This window comes from Leptinotarsa decemlineata, unplaced genomic scaffold, assembly GCF_025532065.1.
Source record: "Leptinotarsa decemlineata unplaced genomic scaffold, Ldec_3_MD MMD2_tig00000218_RagTag_RagTag, whole genome shotgun sequence".
Lineage (NCBI taxonomy): Eukaryota > Metazoa > Arthropoda > Insecta > Coleoptera > Chrysomelidae > Leptinotarsa > Leptinotarsa decemlineata.
Genome location: NW_027412545.1, coordinates 1700311 through 1724205, shown reverse-complemented (window position 1 = coordinate 1724205; position 23895 = coordinate 1700311). Strand labels below are relative to the sequence as shown.

Sequence of the window (23895 nt, the reverse complement as noted above, 5' to 3'; positions counted from 1 at the left end):
ATAATGTAAGAGACCTCGAAAATAAAATTTTTAAAAAAATACAATTTTTCTGTGAGTAAAATTTCGAGGAGTCTGAAAATATCTGTTGAGATGTGATACTCTCATCAGCTGTGTTAAAACTATTTTCATCACATCTCTTTCCAAGGTCAAGTTCTAACAATGAACGGCAAAGCTTTGGATTTCACTGCCTCAGAAGGTGTTCCTTTAGGCTTGCAGTCTGCAGAAATTCAACCATGGTGTTCTCAGAACATTACGGTATTTTACTTTTCGTGGGAACCTGAATATGAACGAAATCCCATCACAAGGAAACTGGAAATTAATTTACCACTGTTGAGGACATTAAATACCATTTCACCTCAGATCTATAAGAAACTAACTTAACTTTTGAACGGTTTGACGTAGAAACATGAAAAAAACGTTTGGGGGCTATTACCGATACTATTTTTCGAAAAAAAAAAACACATTGTGATTGCTCGATAGATGGTTGGGGGAGGCACTTCAACATTTTTCAAAATTTCAATTGGCATGGGGGTCAAGTGTCAAATTAGTCTATCAGTGATGGCCTGCACATGAAATCGTAACAAAAAATATGACTCAATGAAATCAAATTAAAATAATAATGGAAGATATTTGAATTAAACTTTGTTCAATTTATGCTGGAATTGTAAATTTCAATAACCATAATTATAGAAATCTTATAAAGTTCAATATACTTTTACAGACAATAAATACTTCACATTCTTTCTGAACCCAAGAAGTTATTCAATACATCTGATGTTCAATGGAAGGTAATTGACCATCTTACATCCATTGTAAATTAATAAATTTTGCCTTGTAATTTCTCTCAAGTTAATTGCAGAACCCAAAGGCTTGCATGAGGAGTTCAAGGTGGCACTGTAATGCTATTTCTCTTGAATGATTTTGTGTATGTAACGAGATATGTATGTATAAGAAAATCTATGTCCTGATTCATGAGTAGAACTGCTGGTGTGATATATACAGGGTGTCCCTGGACTTCCTCTTTTCCTCTCGGAATGTATAGATGGGGTCAAAATATCACCAGTACTTCATATAACTTTTTTCCTAAAAGTCTTCGTAACCAAGTTACGGGCCCTCGAAGATACAAAATGAAAAATGTTTTTCTTTGATAACTTTTCGAATGAATATTCAAAATCATCCAAATTTTGGTAATTGACTGAACAAATGAATTCCGTCGATGAGCTTTCATGCAGGAGTCAGTTGTTTTGCTACAAAGTCAGGAACGGACTACCCCCGATGGTCCACACCCCAAAACTTTGAAATGACAGATATTTTTCAATATTTTTCAACAAAATAAGGTTACTTGGACAATTTTATGAATAAAAGTACTAGTGTGGAAAGTCGATCGGAGCAACGAGTCTTGATAAAAATGTAGTTCTACTCGACGACATCAAACCCGCTCGTCCACCATTATTTGAAATGAATAATTATCAAAGCAGAAATAATAATGATAACGTTAATTCAACAACATTTATAACAGGAATAATACAAAGTATGCTAAAATGAAGTCGTAAACAAAAAGTACAGTACCTATATGGAAGTTTAAGTCAAAATTGTGATAGCAGATATTTTTTCAAAAGAAATATCAAGTTCTGTAGATTCGTGGTGTTTTTAAACTAACAAGCTACTCTACTATGAAATATCGAATTCATTCCATATTTTGTATGTACATAATACGTGTGGAATAATCACGTGTCGTTATCTGAATCTCATGAAACTCAACATTCGAATGTTTCAAATTCTTCTTCACAGCTAAACTGTTGAGGAGTTTCACTCATAATTATAATTTTATGGGAGAAATTCTTTAACACGAATCTAAATTTAGCTGAAAAAACGCACATCGGAAAAAATATTTACTATACTAATAAAAAGCAAACGAATGAACTACAAAAACGGCTGCACATGATCAGGTGAAAAATATCCAGGGAATAATTATGTTCCATTTCTTTCACAGATGTTGACAAAAAAACCTTTTAGAAAGTTTTGATAAAAAATGAGAAACTGGAATGCGATTTTGTTTTGTTGAGTGGTGCGTTGTCATATGACTATCATTGTATTGTCAATATTCTATAGGATATTTTGAATTTTTTTGATATGGCCGAACAGTTTACAATCAATGAATATGCAGATATGCATGTATTTTATGGACGAGTATTTTGTAATGCTGCAGAAGCTCGTCGTCTGTATTCCGAGCATTTTCCCAATCGAACGGTACCGTCAAGAGAAACATTCGAGCGTGTCGATCCCAGCTTGAGGGAGACAGGTATGTAATAATTGATAATTAATTTGAGCACGTTGTTTTATTTCGATATTATTGTAGGTACAGTTTTGCCAAAACGAGGTGGTGAGGGCGCTCCTAGGACTGTACGTACCGTTGTATTGGAGGAAAATATTTTGGAAGCCGTCGCTGATGATCCTTCAATGAGCATCAGAAATCTATCAGAACAGTTCCATATATCCAAGTCCACTATTCATAGAATAATTAGGGAACAACTGCTCCACCCATTTCACATCCAGAAGGTACATGCCATGACACCTCAAGATTTTCCAGCACGACTGGAATATGCCAATTGGTTCATGGATAGGCAAAGAGAGGATATGACTTTTATTAATCGAGTTTTATTCACTGATGAAGCAGGTTTCAGTAGAGATGGAGTTATCAACTCTCATAATCTCCATATATGGGCCGAAGAAAATCCCCATGGGATATTGCAAACCAAACACCAACGGAAATTCAACGTGAATGTTTGGGCTGGTATCATAGGAAACCATCTTATAGGACCATTCGTTCTACAGGACCGATTGAATGAAGAACGTTATTTGGAGTTCATTCAGAACGATTTGAATGGACTTTTGGAACATGTTCCATTGCAAACCCGAAGAGATATGTGGTTTATGCATGATGGCGTTCCTCCTCATTTTAGTTTGATTGTGCGTGACCATCTGAACCATATTTTCCACAATAGATGGATTGGTAGAGGTGGGCCATATTCATGGCCATCGCGGTCTCCGGATTTAAATCCATTGGATTTCTTTCTGTGGGGGCATCTAAAAAGACTTGTTTACGCTACACCTATTCACACAAGAGATGCATTATTGAATAGAATAACATTACATTGTGAAGCCATACGAAACGACCCTGGAATGCTATTTCAAGTACAGAGAGGGTGTCTTCGCAGACTAAGAAAATGTATAGAGAGAGAAGGTGGTCATATCGAGCAGTTTCTGTAGCGGAGTTATCATTTCTGTTTGCTCTTGAGGCTCTTGAGTTTCGTTAGTTAAACGTGTTTGCATTATGAAAATTCGTTATGAACATTTTACCTATCATTTCCATTTTCCTTAAAAACTAATATTTTCGAATAATGGTAGACATCTCAGGATAAATGTTGTTGAATTAACGTTATCATTATTATTTCTGCTTTGATAATTATTCATTTCAAATAATGGTGGACGAGCGGGTTGATGTCGTCGAGTGAAACTACATTTTTATCAAGACTCGTTGCTCCGATCGACTTTCCACACGAGTACTTTTATTCATAAAATTGTCCAAGTAACCTTAATTTGTTGAAAAATATTGAAAAATATCTGTCATTTCAAAGTTTTCGGGTGTGGACCATCGGGGGTAGTCCGTTCCTGACTTTGTAGCAAAACAACTGACTCCTGCATGAAAGCTCATCGAAGGGTCCTGCAACAGTGGCGCGGTGTTCCATATCTCTATATAGGAAGCAGATAGGAATGTAATTTTCTATAATATTACCTTATTGCTCGAGCTCGACAAAATAAAAATATTGGCGGTCACACAGGGTGTTCGATTTTTTCTGGGCGGATCCCAACTGTGTCTTTTTAAATGGCAACCTATATTTTTTATCGCTTTTTCGGTTTCTTCATAGAAAATAAAATAAACTTTATGTATATTTGCACTTCGAAAATATTGACGGTTTTCGAGATATCTAGCATGACAGGTTTTTTTTTCCAATATTCGTCACTCAGAATATTTGAAATTATAAAGTGGTGCCAAGTCCAGTTGAAATTTTTTTCTGGTCGAATATTCTACATTGGTAACTCTCTCAAACGATATATCTGAAATCGACCTGTGATATACAGGGTATGAAAAACCGCTTGCCAAATATTGTAAATGAAAATTTGCAAAATCTTCCTTAGATTAAATGGAACACCCTGTATATTATTGATCCATAAGAAGCGCCAACGAAACCTCTACAAATTTTATTAAGTATTCCCTATGGCTAAGTTCAATAGTTTTTCTTAAATGAGCATTTCTTTCGAAAAATGGTCATTGTTTCAAAGCGAAATCCATTTGACGACTGATAAAAATATACGAAAGATATCTTGTTTCAATTTTGTACATTAGAAGGTGTCCAAACAAATATTTTTTAACGAAATAAATGTATGTACCTATCACTTTTTGCTAAATGGAAAATTATTTTTTCATTGGATGCAGAATTTCACTCATAAATCGTGCAATATCAAACCAAACAAGTTAAAAGAAAGAAACATTATAAATAACTATTTTTTCATGTTATTATATTCATTCAGAGCTTGAGTTCTAGATATTCAAATTTGTCAACTGGCAAATTACAAAACTACAAAAGGGAGAGTTTAATTAAGGTTGATAATGAAACTTTTATAAAATATGTTCAACATGTCTTCCATTTTCTTGAATGCAGAGCTGAAGTCTATGTTTGAAAGACTGTTCTACCCTGCGCAAGACAGCTGGTGTAATGCTGCGAAAAGCATTCGTTATTCTAAGTCGCATATTTTCGGGAGAAGTTGGTGGCTCAACGTAAACCATATTTTTTATGTATCCCCATAAGAAAAAATCTAGTTTCGTCAAATCTGGTGATCTAGCGGGCCACCGTACAGGCCCATTCCGTCCTATCCATTTATTGGGAAATACTTCATTTAGATGATCTCTCACTTCTGCCGAATAGTGAGCAGGTGCACCATCATGTTGTAACCACATTCTATTGCGGAGGTCAAGAGGAATATCATCTAACAAACCTGGTAAATCATTTCGTAAGAAATTGAGATACATTGCACCATTCATTCATATGTCCTCAAAAAAGTAAGGACCAATTACATATTCTCCAATGATGCCTCCCCAGACATTTATCGACCACCTATGTTGATAATCCACCTGTCTCAATAAGTGAGGATTTTCTGTCGCATAATAATGGTAATTATGTCGATTTACAAATCCATTTTTATGGAATGTCGATTCATCCGACCATAAAATATTATTGAAAAAATATTCGTTTCGACGAATTTTGTTCATGGCCCAATTGCAAAATCTCACTCTTTTCTCGAAATCAGCATACAGTAGTTCTTGATGTAACTGAACGTGGTATGGATGCAAGCGATGTTTCTTCAATACTCGTTGCACTGATCTCTCACTTATATCCACTATTTCCCCAATTTGTCGTTGACTCCTACTAGGATCTTCTTCAACAGCAAGAAGAACTTGCAATTCATTATCTTCATTAGTAGCTGGCTTGATGCGCTCATGTTTGGAATAATTAATAGATCCAGTTTCAACGAATCGTCCCAAGACCTTTCGGAAAGATCTTTCATCTGGATGCCTTCTATCTGGATACCGTTGAGAATAAATTCTACTTGCCAATAAACAATTCCTGTCTGATTCACCTAATATGAAAATCATATCAATCAAATCACTTTTTGATAACAACATTCTGATGAAATTATACCGACAGTTCAACTTCACGATTGACTAAAAATTTCAATATTCATTTGCAGCCAAATATTTTGTTCTGTCATTTGCCAGACTACTTGATTTCCAATAAATATTTCATTCGCTGAAAGGTTGTTTTAGACCGAAAGAATATAGCAGAAATTCCGAGATTTTTGAAATTATTGTAACTATTCAAGAACGTCCATTTTGTGGTGTAATTCGCAACTTGTTTATCCAGCAACAGGTAATTTTAGGAATGGGCGATATTTCAAGGAAAGGGTATTTTTTGTATATTCTTATCAGTCGTCAAATGGATTTCGCTTTGAAAAAATGACCATTTTTCGAAAGAAATGCTCATTTAAGAAAAACTATTGAACTTAGCCATAGGGAATACTTAATGAAATTTGTAGAGGTTTCGTTGGCGCTTCTTATGGATCAATAATATACAGGGTGTTCCATTTAATATAAGGAAGATTTTGCAAATTTTCATTTACAATATTTGGCAAGCGGTTTTTCATACCCTGTATATCACAGGTCGATTTCAGATATATCGTTTGAGAGAGTTACCAATGTAGAATATTCGACCAAAAAAAATTTCAACTGGACTTGGCACCACTTTATAATTTCAAATATTCTGAGTGACGAATATTGGAAAAAAAAACCTGTCATGCTAGATATCTCGAAAACCATCAATATTTTCGAAGTGCAGATATACATAAAGTTTATTTTATTTTCTATGAAGAAACCGAAAAAGCGATAAAAAATATAGGTTGCCATTTGAAAAGACACAGTTGGGATCCGCCCAGAAAAAATCGAACACCCTGTGTGACCGCCAATATTTTTATTTTGTCGAGCTCGAGCAATAAGGTAATATTATAGAAAATTAGATTTCTATCTGCTTCCAATATAGAGATATGGAACACCGCGCCACTGTTGCAGGACCCTATATATATATATATATATATATATATATATATATATATATATATATATCCATAGTCACTATGTGTAGATGCATTTTGGTTGAATATCTATTAGAAAACAGCTGTGTTTCTATTCATTACATTGTTCTTCGTATATAAACCGCTGATTCCAAATTTTATGCATCAAAGAGGAAACTTTTTTATTATTAATTAAAAAAATAGTTAAAAGTATGTGCTTATCAAAAGGATCTCTTAACAAGTAATCAAAACGTTCTACAAAGAATTCACTGGGAATATTTCTCTGTAATCTAGTGAATTATTCAGATTTTGAATATTAGGAAGGTCTTCATTAAATTGTTTTATAATTTTTTTTTATCTCACTGGTATGTCATCACCTCATTATTCAAATCATTTTCAATTAATATTCCGTAGTTATTGAAATATTTGTTGTTTCCTGAAGTCATAACAGTATATAAGAGATAATTGCTTTTGATTTTTGTTGTTTTTTTTGAAACGTTAAAATATTCCTAATGATGTCCTGTATTTCCAAAAATAGAATGACTTTTTGAAGAGAATGATGTTTAATACACAAACCAAGGACTCGACACAACTTTCACCATCACCCATCATGGAATTCCTTGCAAAGCACCAACTTCTATCACAAATAACTTTTTTTCGTGACATTCAGAGTAAAATAGGTTTTAATTTGTTGCATACTTCTTGTGACACACTGCATTTATATATAACAGTTACACATTCATTATCTCATGTTTTATTGCTGAAATTTTCTTCCTATCATATTCGATTGTTTTATGAAGTTTGCAAATACATTTTGGGAAAATGAATATGTATGTAAATTGTGTGAAAATTAAAGATTATAGACATATTCAGCTGATTTTTCAAATGAGTAGGTAATTATTGTTTGTATATTGGTAATAAAACTGATTTCCAGTATCAATAAGTGGAAAATAATTTTTTTTTACTGTTTCTTGCACGCTGTTGATTCATTTTTCTTGATGCAATAAGAATATGATGGAAATAAAATAAAAAAATGTAAGGAAACTTCATCAGATTCTTGAAGGAAATATTGTAGTTCTATGAGTTGTGATATAAATAAAATATTGCTATCACACAAATAAGAAAATTCATGTTTACAAAGATCATGATTAGCTTCTGGCCAAAATAAAACGAAATTTTTCTGGAAACAGAGTTTGAGACCTCTGTGGCTGGTTTGAAAAAGTTGTTCCATTCCAATACCATACCAAAAACATGTATATTCAAGTATATAATTTTTATACTTACCACCTGTTTTGCGGAATTCGTTCCGATAAACAACCAGTGTCAAGTACATAATAACATCTGCCAACATTTCTTGGGTTGAAATATCGAGAAATTACACGAAATTTCTTCAAAACTTTGCTTGGGTTGAAACTTCAACTAATAATTCACCAGAACTTGGACACTTATCTTTCGATTTAATACTGACAATTCGTCAATAACACTTAAAACACAAAAAATTCATTAACTCACTTCTTGAGTTATCCTAAAAACACAGTATGAAAAATGAATGTAGAATTAAATATAAATACAAATAAATACACCCTGTGTGGTCTATGATTACAGTTTACTGTAATGACTGCTTGCGCCATCTGAAACGGCGTAAACGGCGTTGATCTCTGCTAATCAAGTTAGCCATAAATCCCTCATTTTACCCCAAACTTTTGCAGGTATGAGTAGACGCACCAGGTTTTTCAGACATCTTAGTATTCATACATTAATTTCATTATCCCAAATTTAAATTATAAAAGGCGGGGGGGCATTAAACAAATGCACTGTATAATTGAATCTCTAACGAGAGTGGAAGATGGTAATGGTAGTTTGAGATGGTTAATTTGATATGTGGCGAATCTATTCCCTGTAATGAAATTTTGTTTGTGTTTGGATGTACATAAACAAGTAAACATATGGGCAGAAAAAAATCACCTAACACTCAATACATCTAAAACTGTGATGATGAAGTTCACAATTAGTAAGTGGCCCGAACATTTTGTTATCCATGAAAATGGGGATCTGCCAATTGAATCTTGTACTTCTACAAAAATGTTAGGCGTCACCTTGGACTACAAACTCACATGGACTCCTCATATTGAGACCCTCTGTATTAAATTGAGAAAAAACTGCTATGCTCTGAGATTCATGGCTAATTTTTGTAGTAAAGAGATTTTACTGAACTTATACTATGCGACCATAAACTGCCACTTAAGATATGGAATTTTGAATTGGGGTACTGGATCTGCTGCTGAAAGAATATTTATTTTGCAAAAATATGCAGTAAGAATCATTGCCGGTATTGGTTGGAGAGAATCATGTAGAAATGCTTTTAAAAATTTCAAGATACTAACTGTTGCTGGTCTCTATATTTATGAATTGTGTATATACGTTTATAGAAACAAGCATAATACACCTTTCCAGCAACATAATTATCCAACTCGTTCTAGAGGCAAACTAATGCCCAATATTCATAGAACAACTCTTTATCAGAAAAGTTTTCTTTATCTTGGACCAAAAATGTTTAATAAATTAGAAGAATCAATTGAAATATCACCAAATCTTAACATTTTCAAATCAAGACTGAAAAAGGCACTTGAAAAAAAATTGCTACACACTTGACGAATTTTAAACTGTTTTTTTATATTTTAATGACAAAATATCACAACTATGTGATAAAATTGACTTTCATTTATTTATAGTTATTTTTTTACATAATCTAAGCCAAACAAATAATTATATGTATATACCTATATGTATCATATTTTTAGATTATCGATTACTACAAACATTATACTCTGTAACGTGTCCTACCCTCAGACGTTTTCCTCGTCACTGTACGTATAACAATGTACTTTTTAACAAGGAAATAATAAAAAATTATTATTATTATTATATTATGAGACACACTGTTTCATGTATGAATATAGACACCACCGTGAGTACGTTGTGTTGCTTGTGTCACATGAAGTGAAATCTGCACGAATCGCGAAATTGTAGTTTACAGAGGTATCTCAGGGCTCTTTTTTTGTAAGACAAAAACACTTTGAAGAACATTACCATTGCACACTCCCCAGAATGGAATACCGTATCGCAAATGTGACTCTATCAAAGAGTAGTATAGGTACTGTATTTGCGGTTGGTAGATATCCCAGTTCGTTTGCAGCAATTTTCACAGCATAAAAACCAAAGGATAATTTTTTATTCAAGTGTTTGACATGTTCATTGAATTTGAGACCGTTGTCGATATTTAGTCCTATAAATTTAGAAAAAACATTGTTTTCAAAGATCTGGTGGTTTATCAGCAACGGCACATTTGAAGGACACTATCATAGCTTTCAATATGTTAAAGGATAAAAATTTCGAGTCGCACCACTCTTTGACCTTTATTATATCTGAATTAATGATATGATGTTACGAAAAGAGATATACTTAATGATTTGAATGGAAGAGATAATTACTTTATGAAAATTTACATATTGATTGTCAAAAGGTGAATTGAACAGAAATAATGACTACGGCTAGAAAATTTGAAATAACCATTCATGTACTTGTGATCTAATGCAATTGCCATCTACATTTGGAAGTGGCTAGCACTAAAGATTTCAACATTTTCAAAGTTCGATTGAAGAGTTCCTGAATCTTGATAATAAATTGGTATGCAGAACTATAGTATATAAAAAAATAATTAGGGAGAGAATATTTTGTTGATGACCAGAAAAAAAACAACCAAATAGGGCCGTTATTATTCATACATGAGAATGAAACCCTCCTTTATATTTACTCTCGTGATTGCCCAAAATTTCATACTTTTCATCGGAATCATTCGATCAATCATTATATTTTTATTTTTTTATGTTATAGGAAAGATTGATAGATATTTTTATTGGCAAAAACAAAAAACTTTGAAGTGACAATTAAATGTGTTTATACACTTCAGTTAGATAAATTAAAACATCTTCACAATTCATAACAAAGGAGTGAAATACAAATATATCTGGAGAATCTACACATTAACTAATTGATATGTATTGTAAACCATAAAAATAAATGGAATGAGAAATGAAACAGAGCAGATTTGAATTAATAGACGTATGCTACGTTTGTTAAATTAAAAGGTATTAAAATAAACATTCTCATTCCAGCATAGATTTTGAGATGTTGTCTGAAATCAGTTTAAGGGTGAGTCAAGAAATTAGGAAAAATTGAATTTTACGAAAGAATGTTTTTGTTGTGAAATGTGTGAATCGAAGGCACTAAAAATAAATGTAGGTAAATAAAAATTAGGAAGCCTTTGTCTTTGAAGTAACTTCTGCAGCATTGTGGATAGAACAACCGAAAAATGAGGCGAACTATGATTTTTTGTGCTACAAACATAATATTGTCACCAATGAAAATAGTTAGCAAAAGCAATACATAATATTTTACTGACTCAGGCATTCCAATCGGAATATATTGAACAAACCCCATATTTTATATATCTTAAAATGCTGTCATTGCCTCTCAATATGTTAGGAATCACACGTTAAAAGGTAAGACCTCGTTAATCCTCAGCTCGCACAAGTTTCGACTTCTGAGGGTTGTCGTTCGTAGGGGTGCGACAGCTGGTTAACGGAAAAAACAGATTTTAAACAGAACAGAATATATGTACGGAATGCGAGAGAAAATTATCTAAAAAAAATATACGCAAAAAAGGTAATTTAAACCTTTTGTTATGAAAATATTAATAGATGTTAAATTATGAAGTTTCATCGAAATGAAAAGGACAAAATATCATTCAAAATGAAAGGAGTAGATTAAATTTTTCTCATTGAGCATATCAAGAGAAGTGAAATTATAATATTTTATTGAAATATGCCAATGGGCATTGGTTAGCAGAATAATATGTCAATTCAATTGAACAAACTACTTCCAAAAAAGGGAATTTCAACTTTTCTCAATGGTGGCACATCGAGAGAGAGAAAATTATGAACATTGATGTGAATTTATTAAAGGAGAGCCCTTGGTCAACAAAATATTATAAAAAATTACAAGGGTGATTTACACACATACAAGAATAGATTGCATATTACAAAAAGGTATAAAATAATGTATTAATCCTTATCTCGCACAAGTTTCGACTTTTGAGGGTTGTCGTTTATAGGGGGGCGACAACTGATTAACGGAAAAGTAGATTTTACCATTTTTATACGAATCAGTATCAATCCATATTTTATATATATATATATATATATATATATATATATATATATATATATATATATATATATATATATATATATATATATATATTTTCTCTTTGTTGTGTTTTTCATTTATACATTTATAAAAAAATTACTAAATTTTAATTTTACCCATGTACCAGATTACATTTTAACAAACATACTGTTTGTGTGTGCACATTTGTGTATATTTATAGTTATTTTTTTAGCAGAAAAATGTTTGTCAACAAGATGTATTTCTATGAAATTAAACGTATATTTCTCTCTCTATTGATTTTCTGTCAGATACAAATTGAAAGAGTGATATCCATTTGAAACAACTAGTTTCTAAAGTTAATATTCAGTTTGCCCATCAAACATTCATGATGGCATATATAGAAAATGAACAAATCGACATTCACTTCGCGAAGACAGAACCAGTAAACTACTAAACTACTAAAACTAAAACTACTCTCCTCAAAGGAGAGTGAGTAAATGGAAAAAACATATTCATTGTTGTGAATATTCCAATTTTGAAATAAGAGGCTAGAATTTTTACAGGAACCCTGATCACGATATTGTGGATGAATATACAGTGTCACCATTAAAGTGCGCACCATATGGGAATTTTTTTTTTCGAAAAGTTTCAATGAAGTTTAACTTCGGCGCTTGTTTGTGCTTCAAATTTAACTCAAAATGATGTGGCCAACTGCGACCCACTGACGTTCAGTGTTTGTCAAATTCAACTTAAAAAAAAATTGAAAAAATGCATTTCTAGATCGAATTTAACAAAAAGTTACTTGAAAAAGTTGTGTCTACGGCAATTTTATATCCATATGCCAAATTTTATGCAACTAGGATAAAGTTAACGTTTTGATTATTTTTGGCAGATATCCCCTTTATTTTAAAAAACAAGTTCGGTTAATTGTCAACAATTCATGTATACATAACAAACTCATCATGGAGTTTAACTTTTCTGATACATTTTTACTTATACGGACATTTTTAGAGAGAAATTAAAAATTTGCTATAAAAATTTTAACATGACTGGTGCAAAGTTTCAATCACTTGGCTATTTTCTCAAACAAACCTTTGATTTCGAAAAAGCAGAGGCAACAAAAAAATACAAATAATTTCGATAGAACTATTATCATTATTATAAATTTTAAACAACAATAATATTATAGAAAATACAAATGGGTACAAAAAATTACTTATTGGTCTAAATGAGGTTCTCAAACACTTATAGCCTACATTTCAGTATGTCGTCCTCCACGTTCAATACAAATTATGGTCCTTCTACTGACATCTGTAACTGCATTTTTAATAAATCGGGGATTTATATTTGCACAGCACTCGCGAATGGTATTTTCCAGATGTTATATGTCAGTAAATGTTCTACTTCGGTACACTTTTTGTTTCAGGTAACCCCACAAGTAAAAGTCTAACGGCGTCAAGTCGGGTGATCTAGGAGGCCAATAATGTTCCCAGTTACGTCCAATAACTTTGGTTCTGAACATTTGTTGGATGGACTGTTTTACGGCAACCGTGTGATGTATTGGTGCACCATCTAGCTGATACCATAGGTCGTATTTAATATTTAAAGGCATATTATCTAAAACTTCACTAACCTCATTATTTTAAAGGTTGAGATAACCGACGGATGATAAATTTTCCCTAAAGAAAAATTGGTCATTGAGTATCCCACACCATACATTAGTTTTAAAGGAATACTGATCACCACATTCAACTGTGAAATTGGGATTTTCTTGGGCACACCATCGGCAATTTTGAGAACTTACCGTTCCATTTGAAGAGAACGTTGCCTCATCTGTCCATAAAATTTTATACGGAAACTTTACATTTTCTTCTCTCTCTCTTCTTGAAACCAGAATGAAAACCCCAAACGGACATCAAAATCTCGTTCTTTCAATGTGTTAATAAATTTTGGCTTATAAGGCTAAAATTTATTCTTTAATAAAAATTGTAATCGGTATTTTTTATAATATCGGTTATGCTCGTTTGCCCGTGTTCAATAACTTTTAAACAAATGTTAAGTTAGGCCTCCTCATCATATTTACTTGGAGTGTGCTTTTTCTTAAATTGATTTGCTACGGATCCTGTTTCTCTGAATTTCAACATTATCCTTGACACAGTTGTTGAACATTTTTTCCTGAATGCCGTTCATTAAAAATGTTAGCTACTTGCCGGTATGGTGTATTCTCAGCACATATTAAAACTATTTCTAATCTTTCCTGAAGAGACAACGTTATTGCAACAATAACTGTGAATCAACAACTTGACACTACCATAGCATGCATTTTGTTTGTCAAGACCTACTTAAAAATTTTATTCAACGTGATTAAGCATCCTTACTGCCCTAGTTAGTGTTTATAAATAATCTGTAAATACAGAATATTGAAATTTTAATGTAATTTCAACTCTAGTAATTTTATTATTACTTATTGCAGTTTTTGAGTTGTCTGCTTTTTCAAAATTGAAGGTACTGACGTTTGTTTAAGAAAATAGCCAAGTGATTGAAACTTTGCACCAGTCATGTTAAAATTTTTATAGCACATTTTTAATTTCTCTCTAAAAATGTCCGTATAAGTTGAAATTCATCAGATAAGTTAAACTTCATGATGAGTTTGTTATGTATACATGAATTGATGACAATTAACTGAACTTGTTTTTTAAAATAAAGGGGATATCTGTCAAAAATAATCAAAACGTTAACTTTATCCTAGTTGCATAAAATTTGGCATATGGATATAAAATTGCCGTAGACACAACTTTTTCAAGTAACTTTTTGTTAAAATCGAACTAGAAATGCATTTTTTCAATTTTTTTTTTAAGTTGAATTTGACAAACACTGAACGTCAGTGGGTCGCAGTTGGCCGCATCATTTTAAGTTAAATTTGAAGCACAAACAAGTGCCGAAGTTAAACTTCATTGAAACTTTTCGAAAAAAAAATTCCCATATGGTGCGCACTTTAATGGTGACACTGTACATATGTGGTATGGAAACATTATTGTTGTTTTTCCCCTTTTTTTATAATATGCTTTGGCATGACATGGATAATTATCTGATAGCGAGTTCATAATTTCTAATAATTAACATTAGAAAAATTGTGTGTTATTTTACTTACGTACGACACCGACAAAGAAAATTTCTAGGAAAAATCTAGCCTGCAAACACAACACTGGGAACTACTTTCTCGAATGGAACTGGTTTTTTACTCAATTCAACGAGTTGATCCGAACCAAAAACATAATGCCCTTGAAGGTATTATTTTATTTCATTATCATCCAGAATACAGACTAACGGTATAAGAAAGTTGTTCACTTCTGATCGTCTTCTTTAATCAATTTCGGTCGGCTGCAGACTGTTATTTCAACATGGGATTTCAGTTGATTACTTTTTATCTGTTATCAATTTTTACGATTTTTTCAGTGAGTGAGAACGTTTCCTTTGAGGAATATCTTTTAAAACCATGGGCAGTAGTAACCCAATTAGGGTACCCAATATATACAAAGTCATGTAAAGATTTCGTGCACTGTTTTTCGCAAATATTAATAATACATTAGCAGACCCGGCTTTGCACGGGTATCAATTGCCCACATTTTTTTACCATAGTGTCACATCAACTCGTTCCGTTTTTATCGGAAGAGGGAACTTTTGAAGATTTCAGGGTAAGAACATTCTGGAAAGTTGTGGAACATTAGATAATGATTTGGAACATTTGAGAATATTCCGAAACATCCCAAATCATTGTGGAACATACCAGAACATTCGGGATTATTGTAGACTAAACTGGTTGTGAGGGTGCAGTTACCCATTGGTTGGGGTATATAAATCAAGTTCCGTCGACCTCTTATAATTTATAGTAGTTTCCAACTGACACACAATCTCATATCAATTCCAAGAGAGAACCCGGGTGCCTCGTCTAGTAACTTTGACGAAATTCACTCACAACAATCATTTTCAATTTTATTATTCTTATATACATTGAAACATACTCTCTGTGTTTCAATATTTAAATGCATCCGAATCTTATTCACTGGTATCTCTTTTTCGCAAGGAAGCCATATTTTAAACAGATAACAAAAATTTCAAGTAATTATAACTGCACAAATATCGAATTTCAACACCCAAATCGCGATCAGTTCCTGAACTGAACATCGACAACACGACTCTTATAACCATCCTCGCATTCTATTCGTCACCGTAACATGACTTCAAATTTAATTTCATAACTCTTCAGCCAAACATAAAACTCGGTTAGTATAAATCATCCAATACGAACCGCCAAGTCTACAGTCCATGCGGACTAGTTTACAGCGGCTTTGTTTCTCTGTATTGTTTTTTTTTTGGCCCTTGAGATCGCCGACAGCTTTAATTATGCACAATACCGGTTACTTCGACTATACTGGTTAATTAGAATCCCTTTTTTAAAGCAAAGACTTTATAGGCTGGCGTAGTTTTTGGAAATGGATATAGATCCTGAAGATGTAATGCTGATTGGGTTGACACAACGTGGAATACTAGAATGTGGAAAACGTACTGTAATCAGAGAATGCTAGGGACTTCAGTTTTACCAGAGCGGAACTGGCAGATGATATATTCAATTTTCCAAGTTTAACTGTTATCCAAATGAAAATTTGGGGTACCTTCACCTGAATGAGTCTTTTTCAGATGTGACACATTTCAGTTTGAAGTTTTCTTCTACAGCGTGACTCACGGTCGATGGTAGGTTAGACGTTTCTGGGAAACGCAAAGCATGATTTTTCTGAAAATTTCACCTTTCACATTTCCTTACCTGTTCTATCAATCTAAAATATTTTCAGCATTGCGGCGTTGCCACTTCCATCAAAAAGTCCTAGCAACTTCATTTTTTTAAATGGAACACCCCATATATTAATACATTTTTGGAATCGCTCTGGTATTTTAATACTTTTTTGTTGATAATTTCCTATACCTATCTCTAGCTTTTTTCGGGATAAAAAATAAATTGTGCTAAATATGGTCCAAAACATAGCCTTGACTGAAATTAAGTACATCAGTACTCTCAATTCATGAAAAGTTGATATTTTGATGATAGTTTGGACAAATTCGAAATATTCAAATAACATCAAAAAATCGACTCCATATCATACAGGGCGTGCTAAAATTACTATTATTTCCATTTTGCATAAAAGTAGTTGAAAGTTCATTTTATCAAATGAAACCCCCTGTATATTACTCGGTAAATTGAAAGATGGTAAGAAATGCTTCAAGATGATATATCATGTTCCTATACCTAAATCGTCAAGTTTTCTCAATGAAGTCGCTTCTTCTAGAAACATTATTTTTTTTAGAATTTGGATTTAGGTAGCAGTTGAATTATCAAGCTTATAGCAGTTCGGTTACTTTTATAAGTAATTTACAATGAGTTATCGACGGTGTTTCGATTCATCTTCCGAAATGAATGCAAATATCGTTTATTCAAACGAAATTCTTATGAAATCATTTATTATACACATGAACAAAGTGATCAAATCATTGTCAGAACAACCAAATTTATCCTGAATCAACACCAATGAACGAGAGGAAGTTTGTAAGGTCACAAAATAATTTCCTTAACTATGGCTCAAAGTTTCCAGGGAACAACTGTACCGAAAATCAGTCATTTCTAGGTAAAAAGTAAGATTTTGTGGGCTAAAACATGTGAAAGTACAGACATAAACAGAATAGGATGATCCAAAATAACAAAATTGTAAAGAAAATATCACATTTTCACAATAAATGCTGAAAATGTTGTCTATTACATTCCAAACACTTTAAAATGTTTTTTTGTACGCGACTTGTGGTTGCTTTTTCAATTTCCTGGGGATCCAGATCTTCAATACTCCGCATTATTCGCCGTCGCAATTCTTCTTTGGTAGGCACTGGAGTACTATATACCCTTTCTTTTAAAACACCCCATAAAAAAAGTCAAGTGGCGTGAGATCGGGTGATCTCGGTGGCCAATCCCACGGCCCTAAACGCCTAAACCAACGATCGTCGAAGAGTTCGTCAAATTTCCTGGAAACTTCCTGGGTGGAATGAGCTGGCGTTCCGTTCAGTTGAATCCACGAATTCCTGTATTCCTCCAAAGGCAAATTTTCAAGAAAATCGGTTACAGTCGTCCTTAATATTTGAAGATATCTCTCTGCATTCAGTGTATCTTCATAAATAAAAAAGCTAATTTTATTGTTCTTCAGAATACAGAAAACATTCAGGTCAATTTTTTTTTGAATACCCATTTCTTTCGTAACATGAGGATTATGATCAGCCCAAAAATGTTTATTCCTTCTATTGAAAATACCGTCCCTCGTAAATTTTGATTCGTCGTTCCAAATTATTTTTGACAAAAATTCCCGATCTTCCTGTGTATGAATCAAAATTGATTCACAAAAATGCATTCTACGTTCGGAGTCTTCTGCTTTTAGAGCTTGAACTTTGGTAAATTTATACGGATGCATTCCGTGATTTTTCAAAATTCGTTGTACTGAAGCATGTGATACACCTAAATATTTTTCTGCACTGCGAATAGAAGCTTCTGGATATGCATAAAAATATGCCAAAACGTTAACAGTGTTGTCCTCATTTGAAGTTACAGGTTTTGGTAATGTTGAAGGCGCTTTTAACATGGAGCCATAGTTAAGGAAATTATTTTGTAATCTTACAAACTTCCTCTCGTTCATTGGTGTTGATTCAGGATACATTTGGTTGAATTTTCTATAAGTTCTGGCAATGATTTGATCGCACTGTCCGTGTATAATAAATAATTCCATAAGAACTTCGTTTGAATAATCAATATTTGCATTTATTTTTGGCGATTTTTTGAAACACCGTCAATAACCATTTATCAATTACTTATAAAAGTCACCAAACTGTCATGAGCTTGATATTTCCACGGCTACCTAGAAATCAAATTCTTTAAACATTATTTTTTGTACAACTGTTATTGAAAATCTCTTTGATAGAAACACTTCAATCAGAAATCCTACCAAAAAATCATTTAGAAAAGTTCACACATGCAGTTCGTGCTATTGGTAATATTAAATCCCTGTGAAGTTATTGATGATGACGAAGTAGTATTCAGTCCAACTGTAGAAAGTCCTTCATGACTAACCAATAATCCTCCTTAAAATAACGTGAGTTGACGTATGTAGTTGTAACATATGCCTTGTAATCCAAAGATCTTGTGTTCAAATCCCATGGACCCAATAATTTTTTTTTATTATCAGCAGTAACGTTATACAAAAAATGTGTATGATACATTTGTTAAAACTGATTTCATTTTGCTCGTGAGTTTGCTCCACTTGCTGACGCTCGTTTTGCAATAATCCCCACTCACAAAATAAAATGCCACTTTCAACACTTGTAGGGAAAACGTGAATAACTATTTTTCCACAAAAACGGCTTTATTAAGAAAACTTGACGATTTAGGTATAGGGACATGTATATCATCTTGAAACATTTTTCACCATCTTTCAATTTATCGAATACAGGGGGTTTCATTTGAAAAAATGAATTTTCGACTACTTTTATGCACAATGGAAATAATAGTAATTTTAGCACGCCCTGTATGATATGGAGTCGATTTCTTGGTGCTATTTGAATATTTCGAGTTTGTCCAAACTATCATCAAAATATCAACTTTTCATGAATTGAGAGTACTGATGTACTTAATTTCAATTAAGGCTATGTTTTGGACCATATTTAGCACAATTAATTTTTAATATCGAACACAGATAGAGATAGGTATAGGACATTACTAACAAAAAAGTATTAAAATACTAGAGCGATTCCAAAAATGTATTAATATACGGGGTGTTCCGGATAGGACTTTTTGATAGAAGTGGCAATGCCGCAATGCTGAAAATATTTTAGATCGATAGAGCAGGTAAGAAAATGTGAGAGGTGAAATTTTCTGAAAAATCATGTTTTGCGTTTTTCTGAAACGTCTAACCTACCATCGATCGTGAGTCACGCTGTATATTGAATTTACAATATATTGTTTCAATAGAAAGTTGAAAATCACTTCAATGACCCTATATGCTAACGCTGATGAGGCCAATTCCTCAAATATATTTTCAAATTGGCAATAGTATTCGACTTATTACAAATTTTGTTTTTCATGTGATGTCTCAGTCTTAGAGGTTAGGTTAGAGGAACGCGTGTCAAAAGACAAAATTTTTGTTTTTGTGGGAAGAAAGTGTTTTCAGTACATTCATTGTAGACCAGAGGTTCTAAATTCTACTTATCACGAAATTGTGAGTATTTCTTAACTACATTATCAAACTTTTCTCATATAAGAAAACATTTTTGTGTCATAATTTTTACTTATTCGAATTGCCATTTTAGTTTGTAAGAGATCACCTTAAAAATGTTTGTTTGAGTATTCGTATCACTACTGATGCTGAATCTAAATAAAAAAATTATGAGATATGGCAAAAAGTCAGAACAATACTTACAGATATGTGTTATATAAGCGGTAATCACGACTGTATTATAAGTGACCATTGAATATGTTTATAATTTCAATCGAAATATTTGCAACATTATCATTTCGTGATAGCGTAGAACGTAGTTGGCCTATTGGAGGGGTATTCATTCTAGGAGTGTTTGTAAATTACAATTTCTCTTTAATTTGCACTTAGATTCTGAAATGCCAAAGGATGCTATCACGTAATATTTCTACAAGGTGTCCGATTGAAACTAGGATTTTCATTCTCATTTTGACAGATAATTGCTGATTGAAGACAACATTTTAGAATCTTTTTCATAATTAATTTAATATATGTAACACCAACCAAGTTGATGGGCCCTAATCTCTATTTGTTAGAGGAAACATCCACATCAACCACTCTTCAACAAATCTGTGTAAATGAATACTGTCATGGAATTATAAAATACATTTCAATTTCGGTTTTTTATACTTTTCAGCTCAACTGAAATCAGTAATTTTTATTTCATTTGGTCCTATCTATTGACACAGTTTAGGCACACTAACTTGTGAAATGATTTTTTTATTACAAACTTTAGCGAATGAAAAATATTGAAAAAATATGGATTATACTCCTTATTTTGAGTAAATCTCCAATTCTTTTCGTGTGATAAAACGCACTTATTTTCTGCATCCATCAAAGTGTTCAAGAAAAAAAAATGAAGTACAATCTTTCTATAGTCTACTTCCTTGAGCAGCGGACTTATAAATCATTTTCAAGTCGCTTTACATAATTGAGTCGATTAATACTCATGAATGTAGTATTTATTTTAAACATTCAAAGTTATATTATTTCATATAACAAATCTCAAGACAGACTTTTATAGTTGTATGTATACGGTGAGTACCAAAAATATGGAACACTGTCATTAATAATTTATAGATTTCATTTTGATTGAACTACCAAAATTGATTTCAATTTCAATTAAAATTTTCATCACTTTCAGGCACACTGGATATATTTTCAATTTTCGCTAGAAAAGAGGATGACGTCACGATTCGATCCGATTTTTTGATTAGGCACTTTATTACCTGAAGAATATGTAACATGTGTACAGTTAATACTCTGGTGGAAAGGTGCTCGCAAGTGATGGGAGTTTCAAAATCATCAATTTTGATAAAAATTATGGAAAACCCCAAAGGAAACGAATTTGAGGTGTAAAAAACGAAGAAAATCGCTTTTAATCGAAAATGATAAAATTATTTGCTGTAGGAGACATTACCTAAGGCAGATAATAGATTTTAACCGTGAGATGTGTATTATCTGGATGGAAATTGGCCTCAACAACGATATACCATTGGAAATGTGTGGAAAGACATCGACATTATAAGTTCGTATCAAACTGATCTACCGGATTGAAGTCGCCTTCTGCAAAAGGAAATCATTATATTACATTTCCGTAGAGATCATCGATATTTGAGATAATGCGTTACAAACAAACAAATATCTAACCTGTTCATTATATCAAATTTGCATTTGTTGATTGCGTTAATAAACATGAGGAGATATTCGGCATTGGGAATTTTTTGCCATTGTCAGCTTGCAAGGTTCGTTAAGATCGCTCGCAACTTTTATTAAGTTTTGAATTCTTGTTAGAAGGTTACTTCAGTGAAAGAGTAATATATGCATACGTGTCAAACAGAAAAACCTCAGGATTTTACATCTCTGCCAACGGTAGACAGTATACTGTTTTGATCTTCCGGGCATCTCATCAGTTTACTCGCCTGGATCAGGAATGCAACGTTATTATTATTGTCAAAAAAGTCGTGAAAATAAATACGTCATGGGACTCATGATTATCCTTGTTAAGAACAGCTTCAGGCCCAATATTTCTAGAGCTATGAGAGAAAAGCCAGACATTTCTGCCACGAATGGGACCCTTTTGTGGGCACTGGTTCCATCTGATACAAGCCCCAAGGCTTGATGGAATCGACGCGGTTGTACTCCTCAATCTAAAGCGTGCCCGTCCACAAAGCCGGGGAAGCTAGATACTTGATTGATATTTATCGCCCGATCTCGCTGCTCAGTACGGTCGCGAGGGTTGTTGATAAAGTTTTGCTGAATAGACTTCTTCGCTTGGAGGAGAGGATGACTCGAAAGAGCAATTCGGGTTCCGGCGTGGACGAAACACAACCTCGTAATTGATTTAAGTTGTTCACGGGATAGAGGAATCTTTCCATAAGGGGAAGAATACAATTATGGTCCTGCTGGACATTCAGAAAGCCTTTGTGAAGGTATGGATGGAAGGGTTTGTCACCAAAATGTGGCCAGCACGCATGACTTTATTCGTGATTATGATTCTAAAATCCTACCTGAGCAACCGAAGTCTTTTTGTTAGAGTGGACCAAACCACATCTGCACATTACCCAATAAAAGCAGATGTCCCGCAGGGGTCCTGCCTATCACCGCACCTGTACTCATTGCACACGCATGACTGTCCCATGTTCTCGCGAACGAATGTGGGTATCTTCGCGGACGATACAGCAATTTACGCACTCTCGTTCTCGAGCGAGGTGGCTAAGCAGCAACTGCAGATCCATCTCGACAGTATGGTTGTGCCGTAATTTGACAGGAACAAAATTGAGATGAACACATCGAAAACTGAGCTCGTCAACTTCACGAAGCAATTTACCCATGTGAAGATCTTCGGGTAGTTGTGAATCAAAGGCAAACGCGCCTGTTCCTTATTTTGCGGCCTCAAGAGAACTCCCCTAAGGACGACTCTTATAACCATCCTCGCATTCTATTCGTCACCGTAACATGACTTCAAATTTAATTTCATAACTCTTCAGCCAAACATAAAACTCGGTTAGTATAAATCATCCAATACGAACCGCCAAGTCTACAGTCCATGCGGACTAGTTTACAGCGGCTTTGTTTCTCTGTATTGTTTTTTTTTTGGCCCTTGGATGATGACGAAGTAGTATTCAGTCCAACTGTAGAAAGTCCTTCATGACTAACCAATAATCCTCCTTAAAATAACGTGAGTTGACGTATGTAGTTGTAACATATGCCTTGTAATCCAAAGATCGTGTGTTCAAATCCCATGGACCCAATAATTTTTTTTTATTATCAGCAGTAACGTTATACAAAAAATGTGTATGATACATTTGTTAAAACTGATTTCATTTTGCTCGTGAGTTTGCTCCACTTGCTGACGCTCGTTTTGCAATAATCCCCACTCACAAAATAAAATGCCACTTTCAACACTTGCAGGGAAAACGTGAATAACTATTTTTCCACAAAAACGGCTTTATTAAGAAAACTTGACGATTTAGGTATAGGGACATGTATATCATCTTGAAACATTTTTCACCATCTTTCAATTTATCGAGTAATATACAGGGGGTTTCATTTGAAAAAATGAATTTTCGACTACTTTTATGCACAATGGAAATAATAGTAATTTTAGCACGCCCTGTATGATATGGAGTCGATTTCT

The 23895-nt window shown here is 33.2% G+C and overlaps 1 protein-coding gene and 1 long non-coding RNA gene across 8 annotated transcripts in view; one reads left to right on the top strand and one right to left on the bottom strand.

Moving 5' to 3' along the window:
* Positions 1-23895, bottom strand: part of LOC111510537 (glutamine synthetase-like) — a 79513-nt gene that overhangs the window by 23937 nt on the left and 31681 nt on the right. Inside the window, exon 1 of one of the 7 annotated variants that reach the window (XM_074173216.1) lies at positions 22766-22831. The exons of 2 other annotated variants lie outside the window; for them this stretch is intronic. In XM_074173216.1, the coding sequence (XP_074029317.1) occupies positions 22766-22816 (51 nt within the window). In that variant the 5' untranslated portion in view covers positions 22817-22831. Of the gene's footprint in view, positions 1-9777; positions 9796-15067; positions 15266-20420; positions 20567-21675; positions 21822-22765; positions 22832-23895 lie in introns of those variants that run through there. 4 more of the 7 variants (XM_074173223.1, XM_074173222.1, XM_074173221.1 and 1 more) reach the window with 4 other exon arrangements.
* Positions 19885-21816, top strand: LOC141481564 (uncharacterized). The gene is made up of 2 exons (XR_012465038.1): positions 19885-20219; positions 21400-21816. It is a non-coding gene; the product is annotated as an uncharacterized lncRNA (long non-coding RNA).